The 21,820-nt window shown below is 44.2% G+C and overlaps 1 protein-coding gene across 5 annotated transcripts in view; it reads left to right on the forward strand.

Annotated features, from left to right (window-relative positions):
* The window catches only part of DCLK2 (doublecortin like kinase 2), a 780,084-nt gene that overhangs the window by 722,575 nt on the left and 35,689 nt on the right, over positions 1-21,820 (forward strand). For all 5 annotated transcript variants that reach the window (XR_011282260.1, XM_069631258.1, XM_069631257.1 and 2 more), the window contains one exon: positions 19,337-19,433. Coding sequence is in view for 4 of the 5 variants with exons in the window: in XM_069631258.1 (XP_069487359.1) it covers positions 19,337-19,433 (97 nt within the window). In the remaining variant the exon portion in view is untranslated. The remainder of the gene's footprint in view (positions 1-19,336; positions 19,434-21,820) is intronic.

A 21,820-nucleotide genomic window follows, 5' to 3' on the forward strand; every position in this document is an offset into this window, starting at 1 on the left:
CAATTGGTGGATTGGGGGCCCTTGTCAATATCCTGGATGGGTAGGATTAATGTGCTGAAAATGGTAGCTCTCCCACAGTTATTGTATTACATTGTCCCTTCCCATCCAAGTCCCAACCTACTTCTTCCAAGCACTACAAAAGCATACAGGCAGATTTATTTGGAATAATAAAAAAACAAGGATAGCGATGATGCTACCGAGAAACTGAGGGGTGTGGGGTAACCAGATCTGATAGTTTATTTCAGGGCGGCCCAGATAATGAGGGACTGGTTGAAAGACGATCGGGGGAAAATTTGGAGGGCAATGGATAAAGCCTTAATTGGAGTAAACATTGAGGAGGTATTGTGATTGCCAAAGGGTGATAGACCCAGGAACATGTATCCCAGTAAAATACTAACAGAGGGGGGTGATTCCTGGGACGAGGCGATAAAATGGGCTCACATCACCACCTTCCTGTCCCCGTTTACCCCGATCTTTGACAATCCAAACTTTACCCCGGGGCAAGGGGATAGGGGATTTGGAGCATGGAAAGATGGGGGGGATTCCTTAAAGTGGAGGATATGTTCAGGGGTGCGGAAATTAAGATGTTCCCTCAGTGCAAGGAGGACTTTGGCCTGGAGGAGACAGGGGAGGGTCTGATACCTCCAGATATGACACTGGCCCCTGCACCCCACAATCAAAGGGCCAGCTACGCAAGAGTTAACCCCCCTTTCAGAAGTATTTAACATCTGACTCAGCAGACACATAGTGGGGGCAATTTATGCATTAATCAAACAGGGGGGATGCCAGGGGAAAGAAAATGTGTCCCTTTGGTTGGTATAGACGGCCAAGACATAGAAACAGGGGACTGGGAGCAGTTGTGGGCCAACATACCAAGGCTGGCAAGGTCCATACAAATACAAGAGATTTGGACAAAACTTATGTTCCTGTGGCATCTCACTCCAGAGAAACTACACACATTCTATGCCTTGGTATCAAATCTCTGCTGGTGTCAATGTGGGAAGGTGGGCACATGAGACAATGTCTGGTGGGAATGCCCCCACATCCAGGAATATTGGAGGGTAATAGGGAAGGCAGTAGAGGAGGCCCTGAGGCTGAAGGGAGGGGGCAATAGAGGCCTGCCTATACTGGGGCCAGGGGGCCAGTTACAAGAATTGCCATCCAAAGCGGAGCAGAACATTTATCTAATCTTGACGATGGCGGGGGCCCTGGCGGTAGCACAGAAATGGAAAGCAAAGGACGCTCCAACTGAAAGTGATTTGGTGGGAAAGGTGTGTAACTTCGCCTTACTGGAATGGGCCACATACGCCCTACAAGGAGACCAACAGAGCTTTTGGGAGGACTGATCTCGGGTCATGGGGTTTCTTCAAGAAGGGGCGTGGTGCCCAAGGAGAATGAGAATGCTAGGCCTGGTGGAGTGAACCAGGGAGACTTTGGTCAAGACTTTAAGACTCAATTGGGATCAAGGAGAGCACTCACTCCAGAGGTCGGACAACCAGGGTGTGTAAAAGTTGTGAAAATGTTAATAAAAAGGTACATGGGAAAAAAATAGTATCCTCCGACAACTTGAGGTTGAAATCTGATTATAATGTATGAGGTTCATTAAGCAGCTCAAACTGAGTAACAATACTCTTGCCTGGGATTATTACCTATATAAACTAGGGCCTTCATTGGGTCTACAATTGATTACTCTAATAGTCTATATTTTGGCTCAACTAAACAAGCTATTCAGCAACAATTTCTGCAACTCGAATCATCACCGAGCGCCTCAAATAGGATCACATTACTGATGTATTTAAGCGGCATCATTGGCTCCTCCCTCAGTGCCAGGATCAAGTTTAACCTACTTTCTAAACACAAGACCATATACAGATCAAGGCCTTTGTACCTCAAAGAACGCTTGGTTTGTTATGTTTCTTTGAGACCTCCGAGATCTGCTATGAAACTGAAGTTCTTAATTTAGATTTTAGAAAAACAAAGCCTTTGGAAGATCATGCACAGTGCTGAGTTCCAGAGACTCCAATACCCTTCTTTTATGGATCAGAGAAACCTGTGGTCGTCTTCTCTTCAGTAAATGGGTATAAACCTTTTTGTTTGAGTAGTTCTAAAATATCTATCTGATTTTCTATGGGTTATATGAGCACTGAGAAACCTTTGGCTAGCAGTGCCTCAGACTCCAATTGAAATAGAAATAAAAATAGAAATGATACCAGTCGGGTTTCCTAACAAGAAAACATAATTCTCAATTGTTTGTTGGAAAATAATCTTTTAGTCTTGCCCAATTGTTTTTTGGAAAAAGAAAATGATCTTCTAGGCCTAACAACATGTTTCACCACTCAGCGGCTCATACCTTTCCATTCGCACCCGGGGAAGGGTGCTCAGCCAATCATGTGGCTTGAACAGTGGGCGAGAATACACATTCTCAGCCCACTGTTTCAAGCCAACTGAGGTCCTTCCCTGAGGAGGCAGCAGGGAGCCTCTCCCTGTTGCTTACCTCCTCAAAACAAGCCATACCCCTTCTCCACCCACTTTCTCCCTCCCCAATTACCTGCTGTACCAGAGGTTTGTGCTCCGGTCTGGCGCACCTCCCGCTATCAGCTGCCACCATAGAAATGGAAAAGGGTCCCTTTTCCCTAAGTCGACGTCCATCCTGTTTTGTTTTTTTCTCAGGAAATTGGCAGTGCTCATTTTCTCAAGGGGGGAACAAAACCATTTGCACCCTGGATAAACCCTGGGGTGCAAATAGCCTTCACCCCCGCGGTAGGGGGTTGACATGACCGGCAACCGTGCCCAGCCTTCGTTGCAGTTTCCTTGATGTGTATAAAATCATTGAACCATTCACATTTTCAGGGCAAATAAACATTAGATTGATCATAAAATTATCCTTACATCTGTAATTTCTGTCCAGAAATTGGTCTTTTTATGCTTGCATGTGCATTATTTCTTCTCGAGGTCGCTTAGACATTTTTGCTTTAATTCTTTTCACTTGTATTTTGCATATCAGGTGCCATTATAGTCTTAATTTAATTGGTTTACAGATGTTATTCATCACAGCAGTCGCTGGTCATTGGGCCGGATTTTCGCAGATCTAAGATCTGACAAATATCTCCCCAGGTCTCCGATTTGGGAAAGCTGCTTGTGTCCATTAAGGTTAACTATCTGCTTGTGTTCACGAGACGGTGATTCAAACTTTGATCACTAGGACCAAAGTCGAGTGAATTACCCACTATGCTACAGCAACCTCTGATGCCAACGCTTGTGAATATTCCTGTCAGGATTTTACTCTTTGTAAAGATGTGCACCTTTTTATAATTTGCTTGCAACATTGTAGTAGGGCAAAAAGGGCACTTGCCTCGGGACCCCGTTTTGGAGGGGGGGCCCCAAAGGCTACTTGATCTAAAGAATTAACTTCCCGTTGTTCAGAAAACTTAAATAGCACATGTCAGGATATTTTATAAACTGAGACTCTAAACCCATTTGCCTGTCTGTTGTTGATCAATTCAACCTGTAATGCTCTCTGTGTTCACTTAAGCAATAGGCCCGGAGCAGGGGGTGCATTACCAGTTCAGGTAATGCCCCGCAGCACATAGTTACAGGCCCGAGCGGAGCAAAGGCCTTAACGAAGGCCCTGGATTATTACCTGAAGTGGTAATGCCCCCCCCCCTGCAAGGAGCCTATTGCTATTAGTACCCTGGCTCATAAGACCAGTCTGCAGCGTTTCGGAAAAGAAACAATAATGTTAAAAAAAAAAATGCCTGCCCGGGAAGGGAAAAACAAATTCGGTTTTCCCTTTCCATGACGGCCATTGAAAAAATAAACAAAATAAACCAAAAGAATGGCTGCCGTGGAAATGGGAGAAGTGACTACATGGAGTCCCTTCTCTCTTTCCATGGCGCCCATTACAATAAGTTTTTTTTAAAAAATGGCTAACCATGGAAAGGAGAGAAGGGACTACATGAAGTGCCTTCTTCCTTTCCATGACGGTCTGTCGCAGATTGGGAACGGATGCGGAGAGGACAGAAGTGTTCGCAGCGCGTCTGCTCCCAAAATGGACTTCAACGAAGGTAAGTGGGGATGGGGAGCGGGGAGGGAATTCTCTGGATGGGGAGGAGGGACACAGCACAGGAGAAGTGGTACACCACTTACCTCATTCCCTAGTGGAGGAAGATGGCGGCCTCCAGCCATGAGGCTGCTCGGAGCGGGGGGATTACTACTGGTAATGCCCTCGTTCTGAGCCTCTTCATTGGCTGTGAGGCTGCCACACCCACCCGCCGGGTACTAATACGGAACAGTGCCTGTAACGTACTCGCCTTTCTGTGGGAGTTAAATTGATCGTGTGAAATTGCCCCAGTTGAAATTCATATTGATACATTTTAAGTTTCCTGATAGTTCTAAAGTTAGCACAGTATGTTAAGCACCCATTGCAGAGATCTGTGTTCATATGCAAAGTTGCAAAAGCAAATTCCTGCAAGACTGACTCATCATTTCGTATGTCTGAAGTTGATAAACCTGCATGTATTATTGTCCTTGTGTTGTAGTTGAACAAGTGCTATTATCACCAAAGTACCTTCACCAGATGGAGGTTACTACAAAAACTTTGAAGGTCTAGAAATAGGTTCTTCCAGATGGGGCATTGTAAAATGTAGGCCGCCACCCTAATGATGAACATAAAGTATTAGTCCGGAGAGGTGATTAGGTACCATAATTCAAGACTGCGAAACCAAAGCGCAAAACCTTCATGCTTGTATCCTCTCTTTACCAGCAGACGGTACAGTGATCCTGGACAAATCATATCACTTACATTACTGCGCTGTCTTCTGTGAAAAGGTTTGCCTTCACACAAGCTGGTGGCATTGTTTAGACTATTACCTGAACTTTCTTTTTATGTTGGCCATTTGAGTGGAAAGGGTTCTAAACAGACGAATGCGGACTAGATATTGCAGGCCCCTGGCAAGCATATTTCAAGGTCTGCTTATTTGTCTCAAAAAAGGTTAGCTTTTTTTGTACAATTCAGATTTTTTTCCCACACGTTTACAAAAAACAATTTCACAAGCCTGTGTTTTGAACGTATTAAAAGCTTTAAAATGCAAAACAGAAACCCATATCTATTTCTTAAATTACTTCATTTAGTATGCTGGTACTTATATACTTCCCTTCATGATGGAGCCAGAATAATTCCCATGTTGCAAAACACACTTCTGTAACATTTTGTGTTTAAAAATGATCATGTTTGGTTATATGATTTCAAATAACTGGAAAATAAAGTGTTAAGTGCAAAGTGGGCAAATCCCAGCTATACATCTTAACAAATGTATGATCCTTGGCATCTCATTACATTTTTTACTGCCTAAATTGCAAGTCCCTGAAAAAATTGTCACCATTCATAGTGATTTCGTTCTCAGGGTATGATCTCCAAAAAAGCCTCACTCATGGTTTGTCTGGATGTAGTGTTGCTTTCTCTATAATAAGTGATCATTGATATATTGCACATCCCAACCATTTGTTTCTTTGCTCTCTAATGGCATCACTGCTTCAAAACCATGGCCCTCTTCTAATCTATCTGTCTGGATATGGACACCATACTGTTAATAATAATAATTTGCATTTATATAGCCCTGCAAACCCTCGGGCATCTGAGCGCTGCTTATTATTACCCATGGTGTGTGGTGCTCATTTATCGACCTCGGAAGGATGAAAGGATGAGTTTGGCAATGCCGAGATTCAAACCTGCGTTGGCAGGCTCTGCACGGATGTCAAAGCAAGCGCTCTAAACGCTGTGCTATCAGACCAGCTGTTAGTTTATGATCTTCTTTCACTATCTATGCTATGCTATGGTATGTGTGGCTTTCTCCTTGATTCCAATTGGTCTCCTGTATTTGAGCACTTGTGTATTCTGTGCAGCAGCTAATCCGAGTCCTCTGCCCATTCTGGATTATGTGCACCTTTTTTCATATGATCTGTGCCCTGCATCTATACCATAACCGGTGTGCCGTCTGTGTGACTGCTACTGATGAAAGGTGTCCTGTAGATATGCTAGAACACAAGTTCCCTGGTCGTGGACGGCTAAAGTTGGCCTTTAACTGCACCTCGTTTATTATTCTGTTACAGCAAGAATGAAGAGGGGAAGGACTGAAAGGGTGTAACCATGCTTATTTCAATCGCTGCAAGACAGCATATCGAGCTATGGGTTGTGATGGCAACGAGGGGGTGTGACCAAATAGTCTAGAACTCTTAATTTCTTTGGTTTGGCAGAGAGGGCCCCCAAAAGGTGTCCGTGCCCTTGACCGCAAAAGGGTTTTAGATGGCCCTGGAAACTCATCCTTTCTTTAATAATGTATTCATCTCCTAAAATGTATAATGGGGTGCTGAGAAAAATCTTTTAAGTTCTCCCTCAGCTTAATTTACAACCCTTGCGCCTGGTAGGATCCCACAGTTAATTTCCATTTGCAGCACTGGTCGCAGCTGTGATGACGCTCGATGTTCAGCGTGCTATTTAACGAAGCTTCAGGGCTCAAGTCGAGGGTACACGTGGGTGGACCGAGTCCACCCACTTTTTTCAGAGGGTGGACTCAGCCCCCCCTGCCAAATTGAGAAACATTGAATGTACTCTTTGAATTTATGAATTAAAGCCGACCTTGGAGATCGAACCGGAGTTGTCAGGTTTGCATGACGGATACTTCACCACTGCACTATATAACCTGACAAAAAATAGCAAAACAATTAAAGGTGAAATGTTCCATTTTGGTACTGCAAGTTCCAGGGAAAACATTTGTATTGGTTCTTGGAGTTTAAAACATGCACACCTTTTAATGTTTTCAAAAACACAATTAGAAAAAAATATCCTCTCTTGGTTTTGTGTTTAGGTTGATTTTATGAAAGGCAAATGCATTTCGTCCTGTGCAATTTAGGTGGTTATGCAAAGCCAATTTTATGAAATGTGCATATTCTGGCGGTATCGCATACCATTGCGTTTGCTAATGAGTCCCCCACTTTCATTTTTAGTACTTGACCCCTGCGAAGCTTGCATACATTACAGCCAGATTTCAACTTCATGTTGTCAAAGTTTTCTAATTTGGACACAGATGATTCAAGTTTGAATGGATTGGCGCGAGATTCATTCTCAGTATGTTTATTTTTATTTTTTTTATTTTATGTATTATGACTTAGCCGAAGCAGACGACTTTTTATAACATATAAACCAGATTCAAAATATACTACTTTATTACATTTTTGCATTTATGTTAATTTGAAGAAGAAAAAATAAAAGAATGAAAGAAGAAAAGAAAGAAAAAAGAAAATGGTGAAACACTGAAACCAGAGTTCTAAAAGAGAGAATCATGCCGTTTCATTAAAAAAAAAAACGAAGTCTAATTTGTGGAGCATTTTTATCACTTCATTGGTAAGTAAGGTTTTGTGTCCTGCAATTAGTCCTTCACAAAACTGTGCATATCTTCTTCCCTATGCACAAAGCATCGAAACATTTTTGATCTTAGACCTTCAATAGCAATGCAGTCCAACATAATGTGTTTCAAAGTCTGTACTAAGGGCTTTTTGCACAGTTCACATTCAATGATATTTGAATCTACTAGCTTTCTGATCGATTGTATTTCACCGGTCGGTTACAGGTTGAGACGGAATCTTAGAAAGTTTGATCTACTTCTGAACTTGGGGATTTCCTGAGATATTTGGCAAGACAACCTTGGATTGTTGAGTCATATAGTTTTTATCCAGTCATTTCTAAGCATTATTGTTTTGATTCTTACTGGATTGGTTTTGAGATCATCCTCTGAGCTTTCACTGTTTTGTTAAAGCTTCATCGGCTATTTTGTTCAGTCCCAGAGTTTTTTTTTTCTCCAGATTCTTCCTTCTGATTGGGCCCAATTGATTCTACTGGTCATTGGATTATTTTCGACTCCATACAGCAGGCTGGGGATGACCATCAACTTATAGAATTTAATCAATGGTAGGATGGAGAATCGACAGAATGTAACCGGTCGTTTTTTCGTTTGGCAAGTAACATGGTCTGCCTTCGTGTTTAGGAAAAGCGGAAATGATGCCACAGTTGGGAAGTATGTAGTCTCGTTAACTATCGGAACTGATTGTTTGTTCAATTTCCAGTTGAAATGCAGAGAGTTCTTTTTAATTTACCTAGTTGAGATTTCGCTGGATTTATATTTAAATTGTTGTTGGCTGCGCCAGTACATGAAGCATTCTTTGTAAGCCTATGGGGGCATAATCTAGCAATACAAGATTGTCCATATATGCAATTCAATTACGGTTTTCTCCTCCAACTCTCGGGCTATTGAGTGATGAGGGACCAAGTGCGTCACCTACGTCAACCAGATATAGGTTGAATAGGAGGAAAGCTATTATGCACCCCTAGTGGACCCCTCTTTTTGTGGTTATAGTTTTTGTTAGATGCCCTTCAAGATTTACTCTAACTTGTACTTTCTATTTGTTGTGTAACAAAACAATAATTGCTAGTAGTGATATCAGAATTCCCCACGCATTTAATTTGTTCCACAGGCGCTCTCTGTTGACAGTATCAAAGGCTTGTGAAAGGCTGACCCAGGCACTGTACAAGATGGGACTCCCCTTTTACCCATGACTTCTTGCAGGCCATACTCATTAGTAGGCCATTAATTGATGCAACACTTCCCTTGTGGAAACCCAATTGGTGCTTGGATAGAATTCTGTTCCTTAAAATGAGACCAGAGAAGATCTTGCTGTCGACGCCTAGTAGTGTAATTGGGTGGTAATCCTTTGGATTTTCTCGTTCGCCTTTTTTGTATATTGCTGTTATGACAGCTTGTGTCCAAGATTCTGGAAGATTCTTTTTGCTTCAGTATTTCCCTGAACACTTTTTCCAACACGGAAGTCCATAGATCAATTTCAAGTTTCATGGTCTGTTTCAAGAGGCCACTTGGGCAGGTGGCCCACGAAGGGGAGGATTTCTTAATTGGATTGCTTAAATCAACTCTTGTAAAGTTCAATTGCTATGGAATATTTTCATCTATTTTGAACAGAGAACAGATCACAAGTAGGTTTCTTATATAGCTTGCCAAGGTAATCACACCATTTTGGTCCTGAAACAACATTGCACTGAATCAGAGCTTGAGGGCAATGCACATGTTTAACTAAAGACCAGAAAGTCCTGTAGTTGTTTTGTTGCAAGGATTGAAGTATGATCTTGCCATCATTCTGAAGCCTTGATTGCGTGTGGTTTCTTGACCAGTTTCTATAGATGTTTTGTAATGATTTTAATTTGATTGCATGGTCTGTACTGCTATGGTTGGCCCACTTTAAAGAGTGAATGGACTTTTTTGGACTCTCTTTGCTTTCTGCAGTCACACCATCATATGTGTGGTTATATTTCATATTTGAGTTTCTTTTCCCTGGTTTTGGGGGGAGGGATCTAGTGCTGAGAGGCAACTTGTAAATGAATTTAGTGAGCATAGTTTGTCCATTTCTCGAATGGAGGCGGTTGCCAAAAGATTTGTATTTTTTTTATTCAGAACAAGACAATTTTGTCTAAATGTCCTAATCTGACTCCGACCCTCATTTACGTCTAGTTCTGATACGCGGCCATACAAGCAGTGTTACAGGTTGCTTGGGCCACTTTGTAGAAAATCTATGTGACAATTCAATGTCCAGTAACTAAAATGTAATTACATAATATGATGGTTTAAGCGTGTGTATTCCTCACCATCAACCAGCTATAGAATCCTCTCCCCTTAGTGCAACACTTTCACCCACCTCTGCCAGCTTTTCTTTGCTCCTCTCGGTGTCTTGGGAAACGTTTGAGAGGATTTTGTGAGAGAGCCATATACCAGCTCAAAACAGTGGTCGAAGTGTTAAAAAATAATAAAAGTAATGGAACTCCTCTGCCCGCCCCTTTTTCTGCCCACTCCCCCATGCGCACAGTCACCCCCTTCCCCCATTGAAACCCCATACCTGCGTCCTTCCTTTCCTTCACTCCACCCTGCAACATTGTGTTTTACAACAGTTCTAGTAAGACTGAAGAAAACACAATGAAAGAAAATGTATTTAAATGATCGCCATTAGTGTGTCATTATCCCACTCAGCATGCAGCCTCCCCTTCACCACAAACGAGCTAACATCGCACTTCTTAAAGAACATAGCCAGCCAAAGACACACCCCTCTACCATTTCCTGCTAACAAGTGTGAGCCTACAGCCATTCCTACGCAGATCGCAATGAAGCGATGGGTGTTTTGGCTGCTTGGGAATGGGTTTTGTGCCCCAAGTAGCCTATTGAAATAAGCACTTTCAAGCACTTGAGAGATAGCGCTGTGCAGTGTTGCACTGGCTAGATATCAGCAGGGCTCTGGTTCGAGTTCCCAATAGGGATGAAATAAGAGAAAAGTATTTTTTTAAAGTTACCGTCCTGGAACCGTATTGTGGGTTGCATAAAGTAAGGGGACGATGACGGTTTGCCCCGAAAAATAAGGGAACGTCCTAACCTTTAGTTCCCGCCCACTTTGACCTCTGTTCAAAAATAAGTACTGTGAGGAGGAAGAGTAGGACTAAGGGTAAAACCATAACATGCTATCTGCAAACTGTTATATGTGCAAGGAGCGCCCTCTGGTGTCTCATTTTAAACTTGCAGTTCACAGCTCTTTACATCGTAGTTTCTTTCACCCTTTCTGTAGAAAATACAGGTACAGATGGGGAAAGAAAATATTTTGAAGTGGGTGTATTTTACTGCAGGTTTTATTTTTTATAGGTGAATAAAAGTAGTTTCCGTTCCCGATGGGTGTATTTTTTAGGCAAGTACGAATATATATTTCCTCTCCAAAACAATCGCAAACGTTCCAGTTTTGATACCTTTTTATTGGACTAGTTGAAAATATTATTCAGTGATTACATTGCAGCATAATATTAAGTTAGTCCAATAAAAGATATCCGAGAAGTTCGAATTTTTATTTTTAAAGATTGCGCTAAGCCGGCGATGAACCTTTTTGCACATTGCTCTGTAAAACATATCTTTGTGTGATTGATACTTCCTTGCACGTAGTAATGTGTCCACTTTTAAAGGTACCTTAAAGTTCCTATTGGACTCGACCAGTAGTAATAATGCTCCTTTTCCTTTCACACTAATCACACCTCTCTAGTGGTGAGTGGGTGGGGCAGGCTCCTGTGTGTCACTTTTTTTGATTTACTGTTGCTAGTAATTGGATTGCCATTTTAGGGGGTGTTGCATTTTTTGGGGAGAGTAGGAGGGCTTATCCTTGGGGCTGGGTTCACATCTTTCTGTCCCTTGATACTCCACTGCATAATTGCCTACCATCAAGGGGTCAGCATCCTGTGGCTCTCCAGATGTTTAGGACTACAACTCCGATGATCCCCTTCCATTGACTATGAAAGGTAGAACTGATGGAGCTGTATAGCCAAAGGTTGCAGATGCCTGCGCTTCCTTAGCCACCTCCACACGCTGTCCATTCAACCTTTGACACCCTGAAAGCAGCATTACCTGTGTCTTGTACGTATTCGTAACGAATTTTGATTTGCTCTGCAGTGGCGTGTCCAGTGAATGGCCTGGGGTGGCACGTGCTGATCCTGGAATCTGATTGGCCACCCCCTTATCCTAAACTATGATGATTGTGTGGGTGCACTTGTACTGCATGCCACCCCTGAATAAGTCATTGTCCCACTTGGGCCACCCCTGTTGCTCTGTGAGCCAATGAACTGCATTAAGAGCTCACGCTTAAATACTGGCTCCAGAAATGTATCCGTTAAGAGTTTAACTCTTATTCTATTTGAGACTATGAAAACCACTATTTTAAATGTGAATGATCTTTAAGGGACACGGTTGAAGTTCTTCCACAACCCCCTCCGCCCCGCTCCCATGATACAAGGAACAATGTGGCTTGATGAATTAGCACAGTTGGAATAGGAGCATGGAGTATAATATGAACTACTCTATCGATAGTGAGAGGATGACAGTTAATGGCCTCTGCCTTAATGGAGACAAGACTGAAATCATACTAGGTCAACAGAGGACCCTAGACAAACTATACGCCAGCTTCTCCATTGACAACTCTATCATCCCCGTATCCACAGCTGTCAATACTCTGGGAGTATACCTAGACTCCTCACTATCTATGACCAGACAAGTCAGCGCAATCACTTCCTCATCTGCGCATACCACCAAACTCATAAACGCCATCAAGCCATACCTCTCTAAACCCAACTGCCTCTCTATAGCTAGAGCAACCATTGGAGCCAAACTAGCAGGCACATCGGCAAAAAACCTAAACAGACTTCAAGTCACGCAGAACAATGCTCTCCGGGCCGCTCTTAGCATCCCAAGAAGAGAGCATATCTCCCAGGCCAGACACGGACAAAGAGCGAATCACACTCAAAATCCTCACCCTCACACACAAATGCCTCTCGCTTTCCGCCCCGCCATACCTATCAGAGACCATCTCCAAACCCTCTTCCTCACGTCCCACCAGGACGCAGTACACCAACTTACTCCACATCCCACGCATCAAAAAAGCCAAAGCCGAAGGCCTAAGCTTCCCCTACATTGCTGCCAAGTCCTGGAAAGCTGTACCTGCAGACATTAGAGCCGAGAACTCACTCTCGATTTTTCGTAGGAAACTGAAAACCTCTTTCCTTGCACGATATGTGAAACTCGCTAACCTATGTAAATATTCTGCACTGTAAATTTGTACACATGTCATATTCTTATTTTTCTTGCTCCTGTGAATATTGTATTATGCTTGTATATGCAACTAAGATATCTGTAACAAGCCCCATGATACCCCCAGGCTGATGTGCGCTCTACAAATCCGAATAAATAATGTTAATGGACACATTTTTCACATAGCGTTTTTGGGTATGAATTTAAATGGCACCGGTGCACGGTTGGGTTATTTATTAGTGTACGGGTTGTCCAATTTAGAATCAATTGCTGATTTAAACTTATTATGTGTCTTTATATATTTGTCTTAACTTGGTCATCCCTCAGTATTCCCATCATCCCTCCCTATTGCCCTCCCCGAACCTGTCTTCTGTGTGCACAATCTATAAACAGTTTTTCTTCTTAAATTGTATATTTTCTGCATTGGAATAATGACCAATTATTGTTTCGGTTTTTGCTATAATCTTGGAATGTATGTTTTATGAACCATGAATCTAGCCCCGGTTTGAGAAAGACTGACTAGTCGAAACACGTGTCACTAAGGGGTGATTCAATACACAAGACAAAGCAGTGAATGCAACCGAGGGGAATGGCAGGGGTGGTCATTTGCGCCTCATTGTAAAATGGTCCCCTTCCGAGCCCACTGTTTTCTCAGAACACCACTCGCATCAGTATAAAGAGGTTTCTTGTCTTACAGGTCCTGTGTTCCTTTTGCTAGTGCGACATTGCAACCTCTCTCCAAATATAGGCTCAGGTCAAAGCAACATAATATTTGAAACTAACAATCACCAGTGCTCGTTTTGTTGTCTGATACAAAGAGCTACTGGAAGCCTCAGGCGAGCTACCAGTGGCTTGTGATCTGCTGGTTGGAGACCCTGGCATTAGACCATGTCCAGTGCGAAGGGCTGTGCCAATCCTGGGGTTTTGCTTATATTCACTGTGCATTCTGGTACTTTTAGGTCATAGTTTATAGCAGGGAAAATAAAGATGCAAACACTGTGCAAGAATAAAGAATGATACAAACTTGTACACAATCTCATCCCTCACCAGGGGCAGCTTGAGAGCTTTGCTTCTGCATTTTCTTTAATACAGTTAGTGCAAATATGCAGCACTTTCAATGGGTTAGTCCTTAGTTTTGCCTCCTCCAGACTGTTAATCTGTTTAGGATAGAAAGGGTGGCAGACACGAGAGCATTTTTATGTCCAGTCTAAATAGGAATGGATTTTAAACCCAGCCCCTTGTTCTACCCCCTTGTAATTATAATAATAATGTGTGTTCGTATTTAGCATTTAATGCCCAATCCCTTCAGCTTCCAAGCACTGCAATCACAGATCTTATTACCCCAATTAATGGTACTCAATAGCTTTGAGTTGTTAAAAACAACCCAACCAGCTCTCTGCACCCATTTGTCCAATGGAAAGTCTGCTCCTAGATGAAACAAAAACACCAGCAGAAGAATGAGAATAGGATAACTGAAACAAGGGAACAACCTCGGCTCTGGCGAATACTAACTGAGGGTGTCGTAACTGCTGAGTATTTGAAGGATACATTCTCAGACAATTTAGGGATGCTAAATGGCTTTTCTCAAAACGTTATGCTGAAAAAAGGAGCAGTAACCAAGGCTCATAAGGTCAGGAGAGTACCTGCGATGGCCATGGAAGGATTGCAGAGCGAACTAGCAAAACTTAGGGATGCAGATATAATTGAGGAAATTGAATGCTGCAAATGGTTATCATTTGGTACTGGCGCAAATGGCGGATGGGAATCTCAGGATGTGTGTTGACCCAAGAAAGCTGAACGCCAACATATGGGTTGATAGACACCCTTTACCCAACATGAATGAGCCCCTAGCAATGGTAGGTTTGACCTATCTGCCTACCACCAAATAAATGTAAATGAGGAGTCCCGACCCCTAACCTCTTTTGTCATACCTTTCGGGGCATACAGATTTTGTTGCATGTCTTTTGGTTTGGCATCAGCCTCCGCAGTGTTTCAAAGGTTGATGCAGATGCTGTTCGGGGAGATCCAGGGGTGGAATATTTACGGGATGATATTTTGGTTTGGGGCAAAGACCACAAGGAGCATGATTCTAGGGTAAATCAAGTGATTCAGGACTGACGAGGAGTGGGTTGCCATTTAGGTCACACATTGGATTTTAAGGGGATAAGTCCAGAGGAGGAATTGGTGAGAGTGATGAGGGAGGCACCTTCTCCAGTCAACAACTCAGGTTGTTCCTGAGTATGACGGAATATTATGTTAGATTAATTCCATCTTTCGCAGAGAAAACTGTGAACATGCGAGCATTGTTGAAAAATAACACCAGGTTCGTGTGGAATAGTGTGTTGTCAAAGGGAGTTTGTTGAATTGAAGAGCAATGTGAATCATGCCCCATCCCTGGGTTCATTCAACCCAAGGAATAAGACCATACTTATTGTGGATGCCAGTGATGTTGGTCTGGGGCGGTGTTGGAGCAATGGCAGGACAGCAAACTTCGGCCTATAGCCTTCGCATCTAGGGTGTTGAGGGATGCAGAGTAGCATTACGCAATCATTGAGAGAGAAACATTGCCAGTTGTTTGGGCATCAAAACATTTTGAGACATTTCTATGGGGCATTCCTTATGTGTTCTGGACAGATCACAGACCCCTCACATTTGTGTTGACAACTAAAGGCATGGCTTCTGTCTCTCCCAGGATATCAAGATGGATGGCTGATCTACAAGAGTTTACTTTTAGGGAGAAATACATCCTTCGAATGAAAAACATGGTGGTGGATTGTTTGTCCCGTTTGCCTGGCAGTTGCAATGAACTGCAGGAAGAGGTTGATGAAAAAAATGCAGGTTGCTTGTGTGTTCCCAGCAGTTGATGAGGACAAGTGGGATAGGGATAGGGATAGGGAGTGTGCAGAGGATCCAGAGCTGACATGGATCAACGAGGGTTTGAGGAATGGTTGGACAGAGCTGATCTGCAAAGGGGACGGAAAGGATTATGTGCGTGTTTGGTACGAATTGTCTGAAGGGCCATAGGTTGTCACGAGAGGGAACAGGTTGGTTCCTCCTCTGAGTTTGCGGTCCAGGTTGGTAAATTTGGCTCCTGAAGGACATCTGGGCAGATCCCTTATGAAAAGAAGATTGTGGGAATCCTATTGGTGACCAGGGATGGATGAGGAAGTTGAGATGGTGGTGAAGGATTGTGTTGCGTGTTCCGTAAGTGATAAGTTGAAGGTGGTGAAACCGGAGCCAGTTTACCCCAGGGAGATTCCCATGGACGTGTGGCTGAAATTGGCTGTGGACATTGTGGGGCCCATGGATAGGCAGGGGGGAGAGTTGAGTTGAGGTTTGTTGTAGTCCTGGTAGATTGCATTTCGCGTTGAGTGGAGGCAACTGCACTGGAGACTGTCATGGCTGAGAAGATTGTAACATTTTTAGGTAAGGTTTTTGACAGGGAAGGGGTTCTGGCCGGTATTGTCACAGATAATGGGGTACAATTAGAGTCGAGTTGTATGCAGGAATTTCGGAGGAAATTGGGAATAAGGCACCACAGGACCGTGTTGTACAATCCTTTGGCAAGTGGAATATTGGAGATGAAGAGACATTTTGTCAAGGGTGCCATTCAGTTGGCTGTTGCCAACGGGTTGATTTGGACTGTAGAATTGTCTGAAACTGTCAGCGTATAGGCTCGGTCATCACTGGACATTCTCCGTTTGAACTCATGAGAGGTAGAAAGGCTGGCTCCAAGTTGAGGACTGCTGCCTTGGGTGGGGGCATCTGTACAGAGGTAAATATGGCTGAGGTATTGGAGAGGGTGTGCCTGTGGCAGCAGAGCGTGAGATTACGGCAGTTGGTCAGAAAGCCTCTGGAAGTTTTAGTTGGCGATTGTGTACATGTGAAAAACCTGTGGTTTGTGCCCAAGGGTTGCAGTGTGTACATGCCTCCCCTGCACTGTGTTTAAAGTGGGCGCAGGTTATGTTGTACTCAACAACGGTTGAGATGGAGCAAGAAGAGGTTGGTGGTGCAAAGGGGATCAGATGTTCATCGCAAGGATATTTCCAGTGAGGCAGCTGTTTGTGTGTAGGTTCCCAATGAGGGTGCTCTGGCTTTCAAGGATATTTCAGGCGAAGGGGCACTAGATGCAGGTGGTGGAGGGAGTGAGGTTTCCGGTTCTATGACCATGGAGGGGAGGAGTGGTGTGAGTGGTGAGGGGTTTGACCAAAGAAGGGAAGGGCCCAGTGCTGGAGTGGATTGACAGGTGGGTCTGGAGGGTATTTCTGTTCCTGTGGCACCTGTGGAGGAGGTAATGGGTTGAGAGTAGTCTTGTCCCAGTGAGGAGGAAGGTGTTGAGTCTAGTCGTGCTTCAAGGATTAAGCTGCCTCCCATCAAGTTTAAAGACTTTGTGCTTTGGGGTGCCAGGATGTGAAGGGTTCTTTTTATTTCCATTTCTGATGATCTATCTTTCTATCGTAGTTATTCTCTTGTTTTTCTTGGTTCTTTCCTGTCTTCATTCTGTTCTTTCCTTTCTTTTCTATCTTCGTTTATTTCCTTCAGGGGGTGGGGGTGTGGGGGAAGTGTTGTAAAGGAACTTTGCACTGGTGACTTTTGTCCAGGGTTCCACATTTCTTGTAAGTTATTGTGGGGAGAGCGGCTGGGTAGTTGAGGTTTGTTACATTAAACAGACTGTTCCTCACCTTACCACTGTATACGCCCTTTATTTCACCACCACAACACACACCACAAACAGTAAAATCACAGGCCTCATCAACACCTCTAAACACATGAGAATTCTCAAAAAGTAAGACCATCAAACCTGTCCTCCCAAATCCCAAAGATCAGCAAAAGTCCTTGCTCACCAGTTTGGCCATCCAAGCAAAAACGGGAACAAGTCTCTTGGAGTCCACCTTCGATTGTTTTGTGCCACATCGAGGCCACTTGACTTTGCCCCACATGGATCAGCTGGTTTAATCATCCTCCCAACCATCGCTGTGCTCTGGGCGCAGCGTCTCCCGCTGCGTGATATCCCATTAGCCGGAGAGGCACTGCTCCTGGTTTCCACATGGAGCTGAAATTCCAAATCACTCCTGAAGGCTTGCCGCGCTCCCATCTGCGCAGCGCAGACACACGCCAGGACTCCATTGCAACATGTTAGCTTAACGTCTCTACACGCCCGCTGTTCACGTGAGGTGCTCAATGCCACAACGCTCAGCTGTGCTGATGTTGCCATTGGGCTGATGCCTGTTGCCGTGAGCAGAACTGCGAGCCCCAGCAAAACGGAAATAACTCTTACCATTCTGCGACCTCAGTCTCCTGTTACCAGTGCCACCCGGCCACCATCACAAAAGACCACAATACTAAGTCTGGACCACCCGCAGACACCAACACAGGTCTGAACTGGCTGTTCTCTGCTGCTGCTGTCAGGACCTCTCCTGTGCCATGCGGACCATACACTTTCTGGGCCCAGCCTGCGAATCGACTTCAGCTGGGCTGCTCGCCTGGACCATCACCTCACGGGCCGCCTTGCCTTGGTCTCGACCCGAGTAGCTGCTGCTCCTGCTCCATCAGGACCTACTCCAATGGCCCCAAGCACAACTGGCACTCTCCTGGATGGATGTCTCTTCTGAAGGGCAGTATCCCATCCCTGCTGTCCCCTCCCAGCAGCCAAGACCACCTTGTCGTCAGTGAAGTCATGGGGTTCTCAGGCTCACACACCAAGCTTGAGTTGGGAGGCAAGTTAATTGGTAAGTTTATTCCGTGACTGTGAGCCCATAGAAGTTACATGGAACATATACTGGAGCATCCATCCTAGGCAGCAGAACAAGACCCCACCAACACCCCAACATTCCAGGTGACCCCACGCCATTCCAGCACACTCACAATCATGGCAATTGCAACATATCCCTTGGTAAATTACACAATGTGCAGGCATAAGCTTATTTTTTTTTAATTGCCTTCTGCTTTCTATAGGGTGACCTAAAGAAAAACATGGTCAAAGGTTGCACCGAACGGTTCAAACGTAACCCCGGCCCTCTGCCCCACATTACATTTATAAGTTGGCATTACCTGCTCGGAACCTTCATGTGGTTAGTGTTGCCTTGGGGGATGGCAGCCTGTAGCAACATGACAGGAGGCTTTCAAACGGAATCTAGTACTGCCTGCGCAGGAGGCATAAGATGAGCCATATGTCCTATAAAAGCCATCTTGAGCAGAGGTCGCTCGATACGTGTCCGTGGCCCGAGCGAAAAGCGTGGCTGTTACTTTGAACTGAAGCAGAGATGATAATCGAAATGCAAAATAAAAAGTCGCTGTATTGCCTGTTAATTGTTTTGATGATATTTTACATTTGTATGTGTTACTTAATGCCGGATTAAGAAACACTCCTGGTTCTAAGCGTTTTACCTGCACATGTTTTATTAATCAATGAAATGGCACTCGATCCATCAACTTCAGAAGGATGAAGAGTACATCACCTCTGCCTGGCTTTCATTCTGTGACTGCGTATTGGATAAAGATGTCCGGGCCGAGAGCTTAACTCACTGAGCTATCTCTGACCAGCATCTGGCAGTGTCATTCGGCACCGACTGGGGCATGTACCAGAATTCGTAGGGTGTTTGTTTTGACATGTTTGCCTCATTCAGCCCCCATCCGCATTCATTGTGTGTTTTCTGTCTCCTACACAGCGAAAACAACCTCCAGGAAGACCTCTTTGACCAAATCCTTGTTGGAAAGCTGGAGTTTCCGTCGCCATACTGGGATAACATCACTGACTGTGCAAAGGTAAAAGAACTTGTGTGTGCGCGCGACAGCATGGGGGTACAGCATGTTCCTGCTGAGGCCGGGGTCATCTTGTGGCTCTCAGGACCAAACTCTGCCTTAAGTATGGCGGACCCCACTATTTTTAGTCCTGGGCATAAAGTACCTGTGGCATTTCTGCTGTCTTTCAGTTGAGGGACTGGCAATTGCAACCTTCCAGTTGTAGATCTAGAAATTCCGATTTTTCAATGAGCAGGTCTTTATTTGTCCTGGTTTAACAAGTCTGCGGCTTGAAGATTGACCCAGGGAACTCCCTATTTTTCAGCCAATTTAGTCAGGGGATGTATGGGGAACTCAATTAGTCAGGTTCAAGAAGGTGCTTAAATATCTCCTGGTTGGATCACCTTCTGGCCTTCATCTAGCAATTCCCACCACTCCCTAAGCACTTCCCTGTCCTGCAGCGCTGAGTCCTGAGGATGACCCATTCATCCTCTGATGCAGGGGTGGGGTGGGGGGGCTCTGTGCCCTGTTATCGGTTCCCTTTTTTGAGAGCTGTGAAGCTGCGGTTAAGTGCATCATAGGAGCCAACCCTCTGACCCCTCTGCTCCTCCCTCTTACCCCCTAACCCCTATGCGCTGCACGGCACCAACCCAGTGACCCTGTTTTATTCTTTTTTAGCAGTGTGCCATACCCGTACACCCCACGCATCAATATGCCTTTACTAGTAACCCACAGCATCTGCCTCACTTCACACCAACAACATGCTCCCACTGTAATAACTTTGTCGCTGAAAAGAGGTGTGACAATGTGAGAGGATAGTACTGATTTTACATTCATTAAGGCAGCCTGCAAATGTACCCCATGCCATCTTCCTGCATCGCAGGTATATGAGATCTCCTCAACGTGCCCGCTTCCCCCACCTCCGTATGGCAACAAAGGACCACGAGTTGAAAAATGTGCTTCTTAAGCAGGAGACCAAATCTGGTGTGTCCCAAAGAGAGTGAATGGGCGTTGATGACTTCCAGTAGGAGTAAAGCACGGCTGAAATAGGGTATCTGGGCCCTGCGGGCATCCACACACATTTGAATGACTCCAGAACTAGTTGGGCGCATTCCACCCTTGTGATATCCAGAATGGGGTTGTCTGCAATGCTTTACTTTCTGTCTAAGTGATAGCAAATTGAAAGTATTTTCTCCTCAATCTATCAAAAGGGATGGGTAAGCGTTTCCAACCCTGAGGCGGCGAGCCGTGGATAAGGGGTGGATTCAGAAAGGTCACTTTGGTAGAATGGAACCTGTCGTCGCCACTTCTTAGGAGCTTGTCCAATTTTCTATCAACACTGACGAGAGTTGATCCAGTAAACCTTATTCAATTGCGTTATCAATCAATGTTTGTGATATATGGAGAAGAACCAAAGGGTTATTGTAGCCTGCTGGGTAGGGATAGAGTAGCCATTATCTGCCCACTTGCTGAATTATAGACCTGAGTTCTAGGCAAGATAAAGGTATATACCACCTGAAGTTGTTCGCCAGGGCGGTGTGCATGCACTGATGTTGCTTTGTCTGCTTATATATGGTGGTGTTTCTGATATGCATTTAGTATGGGTGACTGTTCCAATGATGGCCAAGCAACCATGGCCTATTCTATCACACCGATGATGCAGTGCTAATGGCGAGAACAGCTGTTTCGCTGAAAAAGGTGTTGGGATCATTTGATCTATTTTGTAAGGTCATGCATCTGGTCATTAACACTGCTAAATCTTAGGTTATGAAGACTGTTGGACATAAAGCTCCTTTTAAGGTCGATTAAGGCGATGAACACCTGCAGACAGTGAAAACTTTTGACTATTTGGGCGTCTGGTTTTCTTCAAATTGCTCACAATTTCCCCAAATTGATTGTGCTAAACAAACTCTCTCCACTACCAGCAAGGCTATTAAGAGATTCTATCGGCAGCTTGGTCAATATTCTCCTAGTCTTGCTCTAAAAATATACTCCCTAAAAGCTATACCAGCAGTCACATATGGGGCTGAGCTCTGGGGAAGTACTGATGTCAACGCTATCAAGTGGGTGGAAAATGGCCTCTGATTTCAGTTCCCCCAATCTACACTATCTTGTTTTTTATTCACAGCTGGGCTGGGGTGTTAACATTGATGTTCAGGTTGCATTTAAACCAATTTTATTCTGGATAAATATTTGTCTGAGTCTTGAATTGACGCATAGGCCAGGATCATCCGAGCTTCGTTTGTTTAACCTTGTTCAGCTAATTCCTCTGCAAATTGTTCTTTCCAAACTGTTGCATCAGCTGAGGGAATTGCACTCTGTGATTAAAAAATAAAATCAGCTGAAATTGACCGTACTAATGTTTAAATGATTGACCAGTCTAGGCAGGGATTGGGCTATATATTTCAGAA

The sequence above is a fragment of the Ambystoma mexicanum genome, chromosome 6q (genome assembly GCF_040938575.1).
Source record: "Ambystoma mexicanum isolate Mex_15411 chromosome 6q, UKY_AmexF1_1, whole genome shotgun sequence".
In the NCBI taxonomy this organism is placed as follows: domain Eukaryota; kingdom Metazoa; phylum Chordata; class Amphibia; order Caudata; family Ambystomatidae; genus Ambystoma; species Ambystoma mexicanum.